Source organism: Zosterops lateralis (genome assembly GCF_965231275.1).
Source record: "Zosterops lateralis genome assembly, chromosome: 3".
NCBI classification, from domain to species: Eukaryota; Metazoa; Chordata; class Aves; order Passeriformes; family Zosteropidae; genus Zosterops; species Zosterops lateralis.
The window spans coordinates 114,454,390-114,470,721 of NC_139764.1; the positions used below are offsets into that span (position 1 = coordinate 114,454,390).

A 16,332-nucleotide genomic window follows, 5' to 3' on the forward strand; every position below is an offset into this window, starting at 1 on the left:
CACTCCACGGCTGCCAAAACCTTCTCACCTTTGCTGTCACCAGGAAATTGTGCTGGAGCTCCCCAAATCCTCTGGTCAGAGTCCTGCCTCTGTTCCCAGGGTCACAGGAGCACCCCTGTCCCCAGGGAGGACGCCTTCCCTCTGTGGATGCTGCTGTGGGGACAGATGGAAGCACACACATTGGGAGCAGGGAAATCAGTCTCCATGTTGGCAGTGTTGAGTTGACATTCCTGAGGCTTTTCCCTGGTGTTTGGCCAACTGGTAGTGGTGTTGGCCGGAGCAGCCCTGGAGAAAAGCCTGTCCTCCCTGTTGGAAAAGGACACATCCCAGTGTGATGTTCCCAGCTCAGGCTGCAGCTCCGAGGTGGATCCTCTCGTTTTCCCCCACTGATGGCCCTTCACCCTCTCCCTCTCTTGGTTTCCACAGAGGGGAAGGGATGCTGAGGGTCCAGCAGATATTTGGCTGCTTTCCCTCTAAACCAGCCTGCCAGCATTCCCAGAGATCCAGCGGCTTTATTTCCCATTTCCCTGTTCTGTGGCAGTTCTGCGGTTCAGCTCAGCTGTTTGTGGCACTCCTCATCCTCCCCATGCTCCTGGCTCCCCTCCTGCTGTCCCCATCTCCATGTGCCAGATTGCTGGTGGGGGAGCTTGGGAAGCAGCAGGGCCTCGGGCTCCAGCCACTCTTTTGGGCTGAGATCAGAGGTTTTGTGGTTTTTCAGGCTGTGAACTGAGCAGGGCCTGCCCAGGAGGGCTGGGGAAGGGGAGCTCCCACAGCCACACGAGAAGGCAGGAAGGGAATTACTCCAGTGCAGAATTCACCCCATATCCAAAGTGGGGGAGCTGGAGGGGCCAGCACAGCTCACACTAAGCCTGGATTTAGGATGGATCAGTTTGCCAGCAGCTGACTCCTCTATAATTAGATGGCAGCGGGGGAACGGGAGCCAGCTCGGGGCACAGAGCTCCAACATCTCCCCATCCACAGGCACAGGCGTTCCACATGACCCCCGGATGTGTAAACAGCCACAGGAGGGATGAGCTGTGTCTCCTCACCAACGGGGACACGAGGAATGAAAGCTGCTGCCTCTCCTGCAGGCCCTCAGGCGGCCCCCGAGGAGAAGGTTCAGCCCCAGAGGATGAATCCCGTTGGGATACAGGCTGGATGGCTTAGCAGCATCTTGTCCCACATCCCCACCCACCAGCCACGCTCCAGGGGCTGGAAGGAGCTGCAGCCCTGCCTGGCTTGGCTGGGAGCCCTCAGGTGCTCCATGGCCCTGCTCTGTGGCTCCTGAGCCGTGTCCCAGCTCCTGTGTGACCCGGGGAACTCCGTGTCCCGCAGCTCCACCATCCCTCTCCCCACCTCTGCCATCATCTCACACGGGAGCTGAGAGCAGGGGGAAAGGGACGGCTGGCAGTTGTGTGGGAGGCTCCAGGCTTTTATCTTGGATGGTGGTTTCCAGCAGATGTGGAGTGAGCAGTGTCTGTAAGGCAGCAGCTCGGCGTCGCTGTGCCGAGATTAAAGGATTTAATAATCTGCTGGCAAGGTGGAATTGAAAAAGGCAGAGCTCTGCTGATGCACCAGGGCATTCCCACGCTCCCGAGATCCCTCCAAACCCTCTGGCAAGCACAGTAAATCCCAGTAAACGTGTGTGGGGCAGGCCCTGTTCTCCAGGGATCCAGGGACTAACACCTCATCTTCCTTCACAAGTAACTACTGATTTATCAGTAACCAGCTGCTTTCACTCTGTATCTCGAGCTGCTCCAGAGAGAATAAAGAGCTGAAAGTGGCTCCGTGCTGGGAATGTGTGGATGTGGCACCTGGGGACAGGGGTTAGTGGTGGGAACTGCTGGATTTGGTGGTCTCAAGGGCTTTTCCAACATCAGTGACTCCATGATCCTGTGACTCTGGGTACGTGGTGTGTCTGTGGGTGCTGAGGAAGCAGAGCTGCCCTTGCTGGGGGTCAAAGCCTCATTCAGCAGCAGTGGGGATCCATCCATCACCGTTCTCAGTCCCTTGTTCTGTCCCTGATTCCCAACTGCAGGAAACAAGGCTGTGACTGGCTCTGCAAAGCACTGACAACAATGCTGGGCTTCTTCCCCCACCGGGCACAGCAGAACCAGGACCCAGCACAAGCAAGTGACGCCCTGGCCACAGGGCAGGGATTTTTGGCTGCAGATACAGGGGCTGAAGCTCTGGAGGGGGAAAGCTGTCCTGGAGGGGCAGAGGCATGGGAAAACCGAGGTCTTTAGGCATTACAGCTGGGAAGGAGCCCGTGGGCTGAGGTGCCCTGGGCAGGGAGCTCCTGGATGCATCCAGAGCCCAGCTGAGGTGACTGTGCAGAAATCAGAGACGTGCCTGGCCCATGGAGCTGCTGCCAAAGGCACTGGGCTCCCTGTGCCCTTTGTGTCTTCCCTGTCACCTGCAAGTGCTGGCTGAGTCCTCCTCCTCCCAAAGGGCTGCCAGGAGCAGAAACCAGGGGGAAGTCCCAGTGTCAGGAACATCAAGCTGCCTTTCTTGTTGCTTCCCTCCACGTGCTCTCTGTCCACCTGCCGGAGAGATGGGTGAGGGAAGGAGGTGAAATCCAAAGCGGTGAGAGGCTGACAGCAGTGCTAGGAGCTGCTCCAAACACCAGCCTGTGGTGCCACTGCCCAAACAGCCTCAGCAGGAGCATCTCTGTGGCTGTGTGGGTCAGCTGGGGGCAGGAGGGGTGTCTGGAGGCCTGGTGAGACCCAGCATCATTTTTGAAAAAGAGAAAATCTGTGTGAAGGACCCTTCCTGCTGCACTGTCGTTTCCTCTGCTGAGGAATTCAACATTCTGACAAAGCTTATTTCTTACATTGGGCCTTCCTGGGGTGTCTCAAAAAATTCACCAGAGCTGAGGAAAGGGGCTGAGCCTGGAGAAAAGGAGGCTCAGGGGGGACCTTGTGGCTCTGCACAAGTCCCTGCCAGGAGGGGACAGCCAGGGGGCCTCGGGCTCTGCTCGCAGGGAACAGGGACAGGACAAGGGGAAATGGCCTCAGGCTGGGCCAGGGCAGGCTCAGCTTGGACAGCAGCAGGAATTTCCCCATGGAAAGGGAGCTCAGGCCTTGGCACTGCCCATCCCTGGAGGATCCCAGGAATTCCCGGATGTGGCACTGAGTGCTCTGGGCTGAGGACAAGGTGGGGATCAGGCACAGGTTGGCCTCAATGGTCGGTCCTGGAGGTCTTTTCCAGCCAGAAGGAAATTCTGTGATTCTGTGTATTTATTTGAATTCTCCCACCCTGATGATGACTTTAAAAAAGTGTCTGGAGTTCAGAGCTCCTGCTCTGGTGTCTGGAGTGCTGTGGACACCCCTGCTAGGAGGACAACGTTGCATGGCAGCAGGTGGAGCAAATTCAACCTTTTCTGCTCCTCCTCAGACTACACCCTGAGCACCTGGGGCTGTTTAACAGCTCCTTGGGGCCCTTGTCCTTACACAAGTCTGGGATCCAGACGTGTCCAGGGGCTGGGGGTGTCTGTGCTCTGGGGGAGCTCCCCCTTCGAGGTGAGCACCCAGGCATGGTGGTCCCAGACCCTCCTCAGATGGCCCTGCCCTGGCTGGGGGAGGAGCTGGAGAACACAGAGCAGCTTGTTCCCCGTGGCTCCTGGATGACAAAGGCTCTTCCATCCGGGCTGGCCCTGCTCTGTCAGGCTGTGAGTGAGTAACCAGCCAGCCCAGACCTCCCCAAGCCCAGCTCCTGTTGCACAACTGGCTGGTGATTCACAGCTCTGCCCCAGAGAGCCCCAGGGCACCTCTGCAGCCCTGGTGTTGCAATTCCTGCTGCTCAGCTGTCCCAGGAAGAGGCTGCCAGGTCCTGCTTGCTCTCCCTTTACTTCTCATTCCTCCTAATTTGGTAATTTCTCCTCATCACAGGTCAGTGTCCTCTGGGGATCAAGACAGAAGATCCTGGGAAGGATGTGAGGGGGAGAGCTGTGGGAGGAGCTGTTCCACCTCTGCCTGGACATCTCTAAATCTCCCAGTCCTGCAGCCATGTCCTCCTGACTGAGCCACCAAAGGTGTCTTTGTCCTTGGTCAGGCATCTCCTGAGGGATTGCTCCCCTCACAGGATAACATTTAATAGTTTGAAACAAGGGCCAGCCTCACACAACGGACAGAAAACACTTTGTCTCGCTTGCAGAGGAATATGTGAGATTCTCAGGAGGAAACTCCTCCTGGAAAAGGTGGTCAGGCAGAGGAAGGGGCTGCCCGAGGAGGTTTGGAATCCCCATCCCTGGAGGTGTCCAGGGAAGGCCTGGATGTGGCACTCAGTGCCCTGGGCTGGTGACAAGGTGGGCGTGGGGCACAGCTTGGGTTGGGAAGTCTGGGAGGGCTTTTCCAACCTCAGGGATTCCATGTGGTTCCACTTCCTCTCCAGGATCCCAAAGATGACCTCCCTGGAAGTCTTGGAGTCCATGAGCAAGCTGCCTAGGACAAAAGGTTCCTGTAAACAGGGCTGTGAACATCCAGAGCTGACAGACCTCCCAGGAGTGCCTGAAGCCATCTCCCCATGGCTCCCAGCGGGGCTCAGTGGCAGTGCCAGTGCCATGGAGCTCTCCACGGGCACTGGAGCTTTCCCCTTCTCCCTGCACAGTCACTGGGGAAGTGTTTGTGCGGCTGGAGCAAAGGGCTAAAAATAACCCTGGGCTGCGAGGCCGCAGACTCTGCGTGTGCTGTGTCAGCACCAGGGCCACTGCCAGGGCTCAGCCTGCAGGGACAGAGGCCACTGTCCCCCCTGTCCCCCCCTGCCAGGGGGGACAGCTCTGCCTGCACACCCAGCACGGCTGGGAAACCAGAGAACCCGGTAAAAACACCCTGCCCTGTGCCCAGAGCTGGGCCTGGGGATGGGTACGGCCTGGGGAAAACCCTTGCACAGGATCCCTGAGGTTGGGAAAGAGCTCCCAGACCTTCCAATCCAACCTGTGACCAGTCCCCACCTTGTCCTGAGACCAGAGTGCCACATCCAGGAATTCCTGGGACACCCCCAGGGATGGGAACCCCAAAGCTCCCTGGGCAGTGCCAAGGCCTGAGCTCCCTTTCCATGGGGAAATTCCTGCTGCTGTCCAAGCTGAGCCTGCCCTGGCCCAGCCTGAGGCCATTTCCCCTTGTCCTGTCCCTGTTCCCTGGGAGCAGAGCCCGAGGCCCCCTGGCTGTCCCCTCCTGGCAGGGACTTGTGCAGAGCCACAAGGTCCCCCCTGAGCCTCCTTTTCTCCAGGCTCAGCCCCTTCCCAGCTCCCTCAGCCCCTCCTGGGGCTCCATTCCCTTCCCCAGCTCCCTCAGCCCCTCCTGGGGCTCCATTCCCTTCCCCAGCTCCCTCAGCCCCTCCTGGGGCTCCATTCCCTTCCCCAGCCCCCTCAGCCCCTCCTGGGGCTCCATTCCCTTCCCCAGCTCCCTCAGCCCCTCCTGGGGCTCCATTCCCTTCCCCAGCTCCGTTCCCTGCCCTGGACAAGCTCCAGCCCCTGCAGGTCTCTCCTGTCAGGAGGGGCCCAGAGCTGCCCCAGCACTGGAGGTGCCCCAGCAGTGCCAGCACAGGGGACAAGGACGCTGCCCTGGCCCTGCTGCCCCCCCAGAGCTGGCACAGCCCAGGGGCCAGAGGGTTCTTACCCACCTGGGCAGCCCTGGGCTCCTGTCCAGCCACTAGCACAGAGCCCTTTCCAGCCTTCCAGCCCCTCATGGGTTAACTCATCCTGCAAACAGTGGGAAATTACTGAAAGCAGGATACTTAATTATGACAGCAAATTGCAGTTGGCAGTGTGCTGGATCATACCACGGGGCTGCTTGGGATTCAACGTGAGAGGAGCGTTGAGTCTGTGCAGAATCTCTGATGGGGAGTCTCCAGAATTTCCTGTGCCTTCAGTGGTGGTTTCACAGCCTGGCTCCTGCAAATAAGTCTGCTGCCCTGTGTGGGAAGAGCAGGAGCTGTGAGGGAATTCCACGTGTCCAGGTTTCCAGCAGTTCCACTGCAAACACACCAGGGCCTTGGGCTCCTCGTGCTGAGTCAGCACCTGAGCCATCTCCTCCTGAGAATGTTGGTGGATGAGAGGCTGGACACGCCCTGGCCGTGTGTGCTGGCACCTGGAAACCCCTCAGTCCTGGGCTGATCCCCAGAGTGGGCAGCAGGGAGGGAGGGATTCTGCCCCTGTGCTGAGGTGATTTCCCACCTGCAGAGCTGCCCCAGCCCTGGGGACAACAGCACAAGGCCCTGGAGCTGCTGCAGAGAGTCCAGAGGAGCCCCGGAGCTGCTCCAGGGCTGGAGCCCCTCTGCTCTGCAGCCAGGCTGGGAGAGCTGGGGGGGCTCCCCTGGACAGGAGAAGGATCCAGGGAGAGCTCAGAGCCCCTGGCAGGGCCTGAAGGGGCTCCAGGAGAGCTGGGGAGGGGCTGGGGACAAGGGACAGAGGGACAGGACACAGGGAATGGCTTGAAGCTGGAAAAGGGGAGATTTATCTGGGATTTTGGGCAGGAATTGCTCCCTGGGATGGTGGGAAGGGGCTGGGATGGAATTCCCAGAGCAGCTGTGGCTGCCCCTGGATCCCTGGCAGTGCCCAAGGCCAGGCTGGACATTGGGGCACTCTGGGACAGTGGGAGGTGTCCCTGCTGCGGTAGGAGGTGGCCCTGAGGGGGCTCTGAGGTCCCTCCCCACCCAACCTTTCCCCGATTCCCGTAGTCCCCGGTCTCCAGCGCCGCCCCCGCCGGGCTCCCCTCAGGGCCCTCCGCCCCTCACGCCCGCGCCGCCAGGGGGCGCCTCCTGCCCCGCCCGCGCCCCGCCCTCCCCGCCATGACGTCATTCCCACCCCTGGGGGAGGAGGCGAGCGCAGCCAATGGGAGCGCGGAGAGCGCAGAGAGGGGGCGGGGCCTTCGCCGGCGCAAGGGCGGGGCCGGCAACCCTCAGGCTGGTGACGTCATCACGGGGGGTTCTGCGGGCCCGCGGGGAGGGGTCGCACCTGAGCGGGGACTGTCCGGGGACTGGGTCCAAAAATCCCATCCAGCCCTGCCCTGGGGCACTGGGAGCCATTCCCTGTGTCTTGTCCCTCTGTCCCTTGTCCCCAGTCCCTCCCCAGCTCTCCTGGAGCCCCTTCAGGCCCTGCCAGGGGCTCTGAGCTCTCCCTGGATCCTTCTCCTGTCCAGGGGAGCCCCCCCAGCTCTCCCAGCCTGGCTGCAGAGCAGAGGGGCTCCAGCCCTGGAGCAGCTCCGGGGCTCCTCTGGACTCTCTGCAGCAGCTCCAGGGCCTTGTGCTGTTGTCCCCAGGGCTGGGGCAGCTCTGCAGGTGGGAAATCACCTGGGCACAGGGGCAAAGGGGCAGAATCCCAGGGGCAAAGGGGCAGAATCCCTCCCTCCCTGCTGCCCACGCTGGGCGGTCAGCCCGGCACACGAGGGGTTTCAGGGTCGGGGCGTGTCCAGCCCCTCGCCCACCAACACCCCAAGGCCTCCCCAGCGCTGCTGTCCCTGTGCTCATCCCCAGATCGATGAGCAGATCGATCCGAGGGTTTGTTCCGACCCCAGTTCAGCACCAGCGCTTGGTGCCGTTACACCCCACGCCGTTCTCGCTCCCGGAGCTCGTCTATGCCCGGACAGCCCCGGGATCCGTAGCAAAAAGCCACAAAGATAGCAAAAAGCCACGAAGATAAACCGGCTCCGGGGGAGCGGCGCGGTGACGTCACCCCGCGCCGCCGCACCGCCCCGGTGACGTCACGGCGGCGTGCGCGCCCCCGCCGCCGGCGGCGCCTGCGCGGTGTGTCCAGGCGGGGGAGGCGGCGCGCGCAGCCTCGGCAGCGCCTTCCGAGGAGCCGCCGGGGGGAGAGAGAGAGAGAAAACCGGGAAAGGCCGGGCGGGGAGAGAGAGAACCGGGCCCCATCGAGCCCAGCGGAGCCGAGCCGAGCCGAGCCGAGCCGGGAGCACCCGCGGGGTTATGAGGGCGGGCGCCGCCTCCGCCCCGTGAGGAGCCGCGGGGAGTGCGCGAGGCCGCCCCGCCACAGGAAGCCATTTTGTGGGCCCCCTCCTCCTCCTCCGCCTCCTCCTTCTCCTCCTCCTCCTCGCTCTCGTCCTCTCTCCCTCCTCCTCCTCCTCGTCCTCCGCCGTCGCCGCCGCCCTCGGGAGCGGCCGGGCCCGGTGCAGGAGGCGGCGAGGAGGGGCGGCCGCCGCGCCCTCCCCCCCCATGGCGAAGAAAACCTACGACCTGCTCTTCAAGCTGCTGCTCATCGGGGACTCGGGGGTCGGCAAGACCTGCGTCCTCTTCCGCTTCTCCGACGATGCCTTCAACACCACCTTCATCTCCACCATCGGTCAGTGCTTTTCCGCCCGGCGGGGCTGCGGAGCCTTCCCCGGTTCCCGCTGCTGGAACCCCCCAGTGTCACCCCCGGTGTTCGCCCCAGCCCCGGTATTGTGTCACCGCTCCCCAGGGATCCCCTGGATTATCTCCAGCTCCCTGGGGACCCCCTGTGTCACCCATCAGAAATCCCCTCTCCTCCCCAGGGACCCCCAGCCCCGTTTCTGTGTCACCCCCGAGCCCCACTCCTGTATCCCCGCAGGGACACCCTGTGTCCCCCCTTGTGTCCCCACCCTTGTGTCCCCTAACCTAAGGGACTCTTTTCCCCCCATCACCGCCCCCTCCCTCCCCCGCAGAGACCCCCAGCCCCATTTCTGTGTCACCCCTAAGGGCGGCCTGTGTCACCCCCGAGCCCCACTCCTGTATCCCCAGGGACACCCTGTGTCCCCCCTTGTGTCCCCACCCTTGTGTCCCCTAACCCTAAGGGACTCTTTTCTCCCCCCATCACCGCCCCCCCAAGGACCCCCAACCCCTTTTCTGTGTCACCCCTAAGGGTGACGGGTGGGCCTATATCACCCCCGAGCCCCATTCCTGTATCCCCGCAGGACCTTCCTGTGTCACCCCTTGTGTCCCCAGCCTGTCCCCACCCTGTCCCTAACCCTAAGGAACTCTTTTCCTCCCCAGGGGCCCCCAGCCCCGTTTCTGTGTCACCCCTAAGGGACAGCTGTGTCACCCCGGAGCCCCACTCCTGTATCCCCAGGGACACCCTGTGTCCCCCCCCCGTGTCCCCCTTTGTGTCCCCCGTTGTGTCCCCCGTTGTGTCCCCACCCTGTCCCCCGTCCCCAGCCCCGGCAGAGCCGCCCCGGTGCCGCAGGGCAGGGCCGGGCCGGTTCGGTTCCTCCCCCGGCTCCGGGTGACCCTGAGCGACCCTGGCTGTCCCCCCGCGCTGGCAGCTCGTCCCCCACGGCCCGTGCCAGGGCCGGAGCCCACCTGGCCCCTTCCATCAGCGCTAATCCCGGCCCCGCGGGCGGCGGTGGATCCCCGATGGATCCCTGTCCCCACGGTGCTGGATGTGGCTCGGGAGCCATCGCGCTCCTGGGTGGGGTCTGTTCTCTCTGTCCTTCCTCCCCCTTCCACCTGGCAAAGCCCACTGCAGCCCTTTCCTGACCGAGGTAGAGCTGCTCTGACATCATTGAAGGGGGATGTGTCTTTGCCTTTTCCGTGCCGTGGGACAGCCCTGGTACCCAATATCCTTCCATCCCAGGTGTATTGCAGGGTTTCCTTTGCCTTCTCCTTCCTGAACGTCTTGTTTTTGCAGATGGAGAGTTCAGGGCAGCAGCTTCTCACCTTCCTGGTGACTGGCTCTGGAAATTAAGGGTGACTCCTGTCTTCTTGCAGGTGTAACACGTGGTGATAACCACGTCTGGATAAAAAAGAAAATTATTTTGGGAGGTTTGAACTGGATCTGACTCTTGTGTTTGCTATAAATCCCTGAAATCACTGGTCCTGCAGCTGTTCACTGTGGGAACGTGGAGTGTCAGCACAGATCTTAGGGCTGGGCGTGAGTTCACCCCCGTGCACTTCCTCATCTGTGTTGAAACATCACCCAAAAATTGCACCTCGCACTATTAACACTTAAAAATACCCTCTTAAGCGAGGTTTAGGAAATTTAAGTGAAAGAAAGTATCTTTGTGACAACTAAATGTCCAGAAAGTTACTGCCTCAAACCTTGCAGAGGCTCAACTCTGCTTTTTGCTCAGTTTTTTGGGGATGACTGTGGGAGGGAGTTGTTACATGCCCTGGCTCTGGGGGGCCAGATGGGTTTGCTGCTGTGACCAGGGTGGATTTTGGCACTGCCTGGCCAGATCCTCGCTGGGCTCACATGACATTCCTTGCCTTTAGAGTTCGTTGGGAAGGTTTAGTTCAATCCCCAAAGTTAAAAATAGTCAACGTCATAGTTGAGAAGTCAGCGGCTCCTGCTCCAGACAACTCGTGCTTTTCATCATTAGGGATTTAGTAATTAGCCTTTACTTGTTGGTCTAACTCTGCAAATTGGGGGCCTTCAAGAGGAGTATCAGCAAGCTGAGTAGGAACTGTGCACGTGCAGATTTTGGGAGTGTTTCCCACCAGCTGGACCAGTGGACCAGCTTGTTTCTGGAGTGCCTGAGCTGGAAGGCAGAGGTGTTTTACTCCCTGAATTCTGAGCTGTTTGGTTCTGGAGTGCCTGAGCTGGAAGGCAGAGCTGTTTTATTCCCTGAATTCTGAGCTGTTTGTTTCTGGAGTGCCTGAGCTGGAAGGCAGAGCTGTTTTATTCCCTGAATTCTGAGCTGAATTTCTGGTGGTGGTAGCTGTGTACACCCTTTGGTGTGTCAGGTTTGTGGAATTTGGCAGGTGTTGGGTACAAATCGATTTTCTGTGTGGTGTTTAACTGCTCAAAGACGTCTTTAATGCACAGTCCTTCCATAAGTTGATGTGGAAACCTGGAGGAAAGTGTCCTATGCAGACAACCTCAGTTGAAAGGGAAGCTCTCCATTAACACCTTGGAAAAACAACCCATCCATGAGGGAAGAAACCAAATTCCTGAGTTATCCAGGTCCACTCACTCCTCTCTGCATTATTCCCAGGCAATCTGGCTGAAAATGGGATTTCAAATCCCCCCAGGCCACAGCAGCTCTCACACTTCCCCAGGTTGTTCCTGCAGCAACAGAGGCAATCCAGGAGCCTGGAAAGGGCCTTTCCATGGGCATCCCTGCTGTGGGAACTCTCAGCACGGCAGCTCCGCTTGGTTTTGCAACTGGAAGAGCAGAGTTTCGGGGAAAACCTCTGCGGGAGGATTTGACCTGTAGCAACAAGGAAATGTGGTTTGCAAAGCCCTTGTGTACACAGCGGGTGACTGGATCCTTGGCTGAGGCTCTCCCGTGTTTGAGTAACCCCAGCAGCTCTGATCCTGCCCCTGGGTTTGCTCTAAGCTCCACCTGGGAGCAGCCTGGGACACACAAAATGTCCTGGGGGGTTTGGTGGGGGCAGGGGCTGGTTCATGGGATCCTGGAATGGTTTGGGTGGGAAGGGATTCAAAACTCACCCAGTGCCACCCCAGCCCTGGCAGGGACACCTCCCACTGTCCCCAATGTCCAGCCTGGCCTGGGGCACTGCCAGGGATCCAGGGGCTGCCACAGCTGCTCTGGGAATTCCATTCCAGCCCCTTCCCACCATCCCAGGGAACAATTCCTTACTAATATCCCACCTAAATCTACTCTTTTTAGTTTAAAGTCTTCGGCTTTGTTCTACTTGACAAGGATATTGTGGTTTAATTGTGTGTTTCCTGTTCCATCCAGGAACAAGGATAATTTTCACAGACTGAAAGTATTGCACTCTGGCTCTTCAGAAAAATTACTTTCCTGGGAATTATCTCCCCCATTAGGCTTCTTTACCTGGGGCAAAGCTCAGCATGGTCCAGCTGTACTCCCAGGTGTCCCTCAGAGTCTGTTCCTACACCCTTTGGAATTTGTCACAGAGATGGATTCCTTCCCAATGTCCCATCCAGCCATGGATGCCATTCCCTCTGTCCCTTGTCCCCAGTCCCTCTCCAGTTGTTCTGTAGTTTCCCTTCAAGCCCTGAAAGGCTCAGTCTTGAGTTTGTAAGGAAAACAAAGATCTCTGGGAATATTGAAGCTGGCCTCTGTGTAAGGAGCATGGATGGGGAAAAGGTTTTAATTCTCTAAACACAAAGGTCTGTTTGCACAGGTGAGGGAAGACACACTAACAGAACATTTCTGCTCCATGTTAGTAACTTATATTCTCTTCACATTTCATGTTTGCACATTGGCTAATCCTGGTCCTTGCTGGCTGCTGGGATATAACTCACTGTCTCTGTAATTCGACGTGCTCTCACTTTGACTTTGGGTCACTCCAATCTAATATTTCCTGCTACAGCAGCAGTTAAGCTCCTGGATGTGCTCAGGTGCCAGCGTGAGTGATTTCACTGCCCCATCTCAGGCACTATAAATATTCCAGATGGCATTTCTGCAAGAAATCCCAGAGTCATGGTAACCTCCCTGGAGGCCTCAGCCTCCTGCACTGCCCTGCTGTTTGCAGGTACAAAAGGGAATAAATCTTGGAAGGCTTAATCCATCACAAACCAGTTTCAGTTTTAACCGTTCTTCAGCCTTTTTCCAGTGCAAAACTCATTTTTATGGTATTTGTTTTTGATAACTGTGGTGATTTCTCAGTTGTGCTCTAGGGATGCCCCTGGCTGGGTCAGGGGGTGGGTGCAGCTGCCCCTTGGTGCTCCTCCTCATTTCAGTGCTCTCCCTGCTGCCACTCCTTCTACCAGCAGATTATCTTTATTTTGAATGTTAAAAATGTTAGGATAAGTAACTTCCAGGCAGCACATCCCCGAGATCTTTATTTTTAATATCTTTTTATTGACATTCAGTGTGTCAGGTTATGGATGGTTTGAAGTGGGTAATAAAGGATCCACAGGAGCTGTGCACACTTTGTGGGGCTCCTCAGGGTCCAGCTTTTGGCACCTGGGAACAGGGAGGCTCTTCTGGCTGCTGAAAAATATGAATGCCAGGGCTGAGCCTAAGCATGTAATCACTGTTTGTCTGACTAAGTGCAATGCAAATGAAGGTGAGTCACAAAAAAATGTTTTCCCATGAAATCTCCTGTAACAGCCCAGGAGAACAAAGGGTGTGTGAGTATTGGGAGATTCCCTCCCAGGGCTCCTGGTGGAGGTAAAACTTCCTTGGATATTAATTCTTCCTGGAAGTGCAGCTGTATTTTGTATTCCTGAGCTTTACTCACCTGGCTGCAAGTCTGCAAACCCAGAGGTAAAAACCAGTGATTCTTGAGGTTTGTTTTATTTTGAACACCACCAAAGTTGTGCTAGGAGTGTGCAAAACTGTTATTTTGAACATGGAAGTATAGAAGAACTACTTGGATGAATTATTATTTTTTAATTATTTCTTTTGGCTTCGTTAGAAGTGGGTTTGAGTTGGAACCACCTGCTTTGAAATTGCTTCATATTGGCACATTGGAGCAGTGAAGTTTTTAAAAATTAGTCCTCAAGAGTCCTAAAGTAGTAAATCCAGGTTTGTTTGTGCATCCTGGGAGGATGTCAGGACTGTGATACATTAATGTTGGAAGGAAGGAAGGAAGGATCCCCAGGTAGAGAATGGGGCAAAACTTGCCAGATTTTAGGAAACAAATGATGGTTTGAATGGTGAAGATGCTGTTGCTGTGCAGGGGTTGGAATGAAGTTGAAAAACAAGTAATTTCAGGATTCCAATTAAAAAAGGATTACTCCAGGAGTTGGAAGTGCTGGTTTGCCTGTCCCCAGAGGTTGTGGATGTCCCATCCCTGGCAGTGCTCCAGGCCAGGCTGGGCAGGACTTGGAGCAACGTGGTCTGGTGGAAGATCTCTCTGCCCACGGCAGGGGGTGAAATGGGATCAGCTTTAAGGGATAAGCTTTTCCAACCCAAAGCATTCCATGCTTATATCCCTTTTTTGTATCCCACCTGCAGCCTACACCAGCAGCTGTGAGTTGTGTTCATGTTGTGCCCAGGCTGTGGGCTCAGTCTGCTTCTGACTCCTGGCATGGAGGAGATGAATTAGACAAGGAAAAATCCCAATAAACCCTGGCCCAGCAGAGCCCCCTAATCCCAACTCCTGCTCAGTCATTTCCGTGACCTGGACCCGTCAGGCAGCAGGAGAGACCAGAGTTATTTCCACTTGGAGGTGGCTGTGCTGCAGAACTGCCTGCCAGGGGAATTCTGGAGGGGAAAAGGTGGCTGGGCTCAGAATGAAAGTAGGAAATGGAAGTGGATCTGTAGCTGGGAGTTGGATGCTCTGGGTGCAGGCTGGAGCTTGGGAATCTCTTGGCTGCTGGAGGTAGGACAAGTATTGTTTGGCCTGGAGAGGGATTGTCCTCTCCTCTGCCTGCTGGGACAGCCAGGAGAAGGGTTACAGAGCCAGCTGGGCTTGTGTGATACTGTACGAGGAGGGTGGTTTGGTTTTGGTTTTGGTTTTGTTTGGTGGTAGGGTGTTTTGGGGATTTTGTGTGTGAGTGTTTGGGGATTTTTTTTTTTTCCTCATGTAGGGCAGCGAACAGTGAGCAGCAGTTTTGCACACGCCTCACAGAGCTGATGAGAAACTGGGGATGGCTGTGGTGAAGGGCTGAGGAACTGAGCTGGCTGGAAACTTCTTTGTGTAACGTGGCTGTTTTTTCAGCTGAGCTGGATCAGTTCCCTGATGGGGCTCCTTTACTCACCCTCCAGATCTGTGCTGGTGGAGCGATAGGGCAGCAGGGACATGGAAACAGCAGAGTAGGTGGTGCTTGTACTCAGAATTCCAGGATCATGGAGGCTGGAAAAGCCCTCCCAGCCCAGCCAGTCCCAGCAGTGCCCAGTCCCCACCTTGTCCCCAAGTGCCACATCCAGCCCTTCCTGGGATCCTCCAGGGATGGGCACCCCAAAGCTCCCTGGGCAGTGCCAAGGCCTGAGCTCCCTTTCCATGGGGAAATTCCTGCTGCTGTCCAAGCTGAGCCTGCCCTGGCCCAGCCTGAGGCCATTTCCCCTTGTCCTGTCCCTGTTCCCTGGGAGCAGAGCCCGAGGCCCCCTGGCTGTCCCCTCCTGGCAGGGACTTGTGCAGAGCCACAAGGTCCCCCCTGAGCCTCCTTTTCTCCAGGCTCAGCCCCTTCCCAGCTCCCTCAGCCCCTCCTGGGGCTCCATTCCCTTCCCCAGCTCCCTCAGCCCCTCCTGGGGCTCCATTCCCTTCCCCAGCTCCCTCAGCCCCTCCTGGGGCTCCATTCCCTTCCCCAGCTCCCTCAGCCCCTCCTGGGGCTCCATTCCCTTCCCCAGCTCCGTTCCCTGCCCTGGACAAGCTCCAGCCCCTGCAGGTCTCTCCTGTCAGGAGGGGCCCAGAGCTGCCCCAGCACTGGAGGTGCCCCTGGGCCTGAGAGGTTCCCTGTGAAAATTCCCTTTCTGGTTGCAGTTCCACGTTAACAACCCCCTTGGCAGCAGTTCCAGCCTGGCCTTCCCTGTATGAGACAAACCCCAAACTGGGCTGACTCCTCTGCTGGTGCTGTGGGTGCCTCGGGCACAGTGGGGGGGGATGTGGAGCTGGTTCCTTGGGCACAGCGCTGTGCTGACAGCCCTGCTGCTCCCCTGTCCTTGCCCTGACACTGCTGATGTGCAGCTCAAACTCAGGGGCAGCAGCTGCTCCCCAAATGTGCTGAGCACCATCAGGAGCCCTGCAGGGGAAGGGCAGTGCCCAGGTTGGCTGCTCCAGTTTGGCCAGTGCTGGTTCCAGGAGGGGACTGAGCTCTCACTTCAGCTGCCACAGAGATGAAGAGTTAGGAAGTCGCTGATGTTTTCTAGGGTAACGTGTGTTCAGATTTGGAGCACAGGCTCTGTAGCTTCTTGTATAATCTGTGGATTTTCAGAGGCCAAACAAAATGTCTGTTGGTTTTGGTAGAAACTTGTTCATGAACTTGTAAGCAGGAACACAGCCTTTGTTTTAAGTAGCTAGTGATCAGTTTTTAGTGTCTTCTTGAGTGATAGACACAACTGGGAGGTGCAGAGAAGTGATTTCCTCTTGACTCCTTGGTTTTTGTCTTTCAAAAGAAAATCTGTTATGCTCTTGCAGAAGATGTTCTTCCTGGGAGGGTGGGTAGGGCCTGGATTATGTTGCCCAGAGAAGCTGTGGCTGCCCCTGCATCCCTGGAACTGGACTTGGGATATTAAAAGGTGTTCCTGCACATGGCAGGATGTGAAATGGGATGAGCTTTGAGGTCCCTTCCCACCCAAACCATCCTGTGATTCAACAATTCTCTTTATCCTGAGAAAAAAAACCACTTGATCTTCTCCACTCTTCAAGTCAATACTGATATTTAATTACGGGATCGATTGGGAGCCTATTGATGAAAAACCTCATCAGGGGACGGGAGGAATGCACCCTGACTGGAAGGGTTTTAGGCAGATGTTGCTGCCTGCAGCCCAGCAGTGCTGCCTGTGAGGGTTTGCCTTGGCAGGCCCCGTTCCCTGTCCCTGCAGC

At 57.4% G+C, this 16,332-nt stretch overlaps 1 protein-coding gene across 1 annotated transcript in view; it reads left to right on the forward strand.

The window, feature by feature from the left end:
* Positions 1-7,757: 7,757 nt before the first annotated feature.
* Positions 7,758-16,332, forward strand: part of RAB10 (RAB10, member RAS oncogene family) — a 47,012-nt gene continuing 38,437 nt past the window's right edge. Inside the window, exon 1 of the mRNA XM_083856656.1 lies at positions 7,758-8,293. Coding sequence (XP_083712782.1) covers positions 8,167-8,293 — 127 coding nt within the window. The 5' untranslated portion in view covers positions 7,758-8,166. The remainder of the gene's footprint in view (positions 8,294-16,332) is intronic.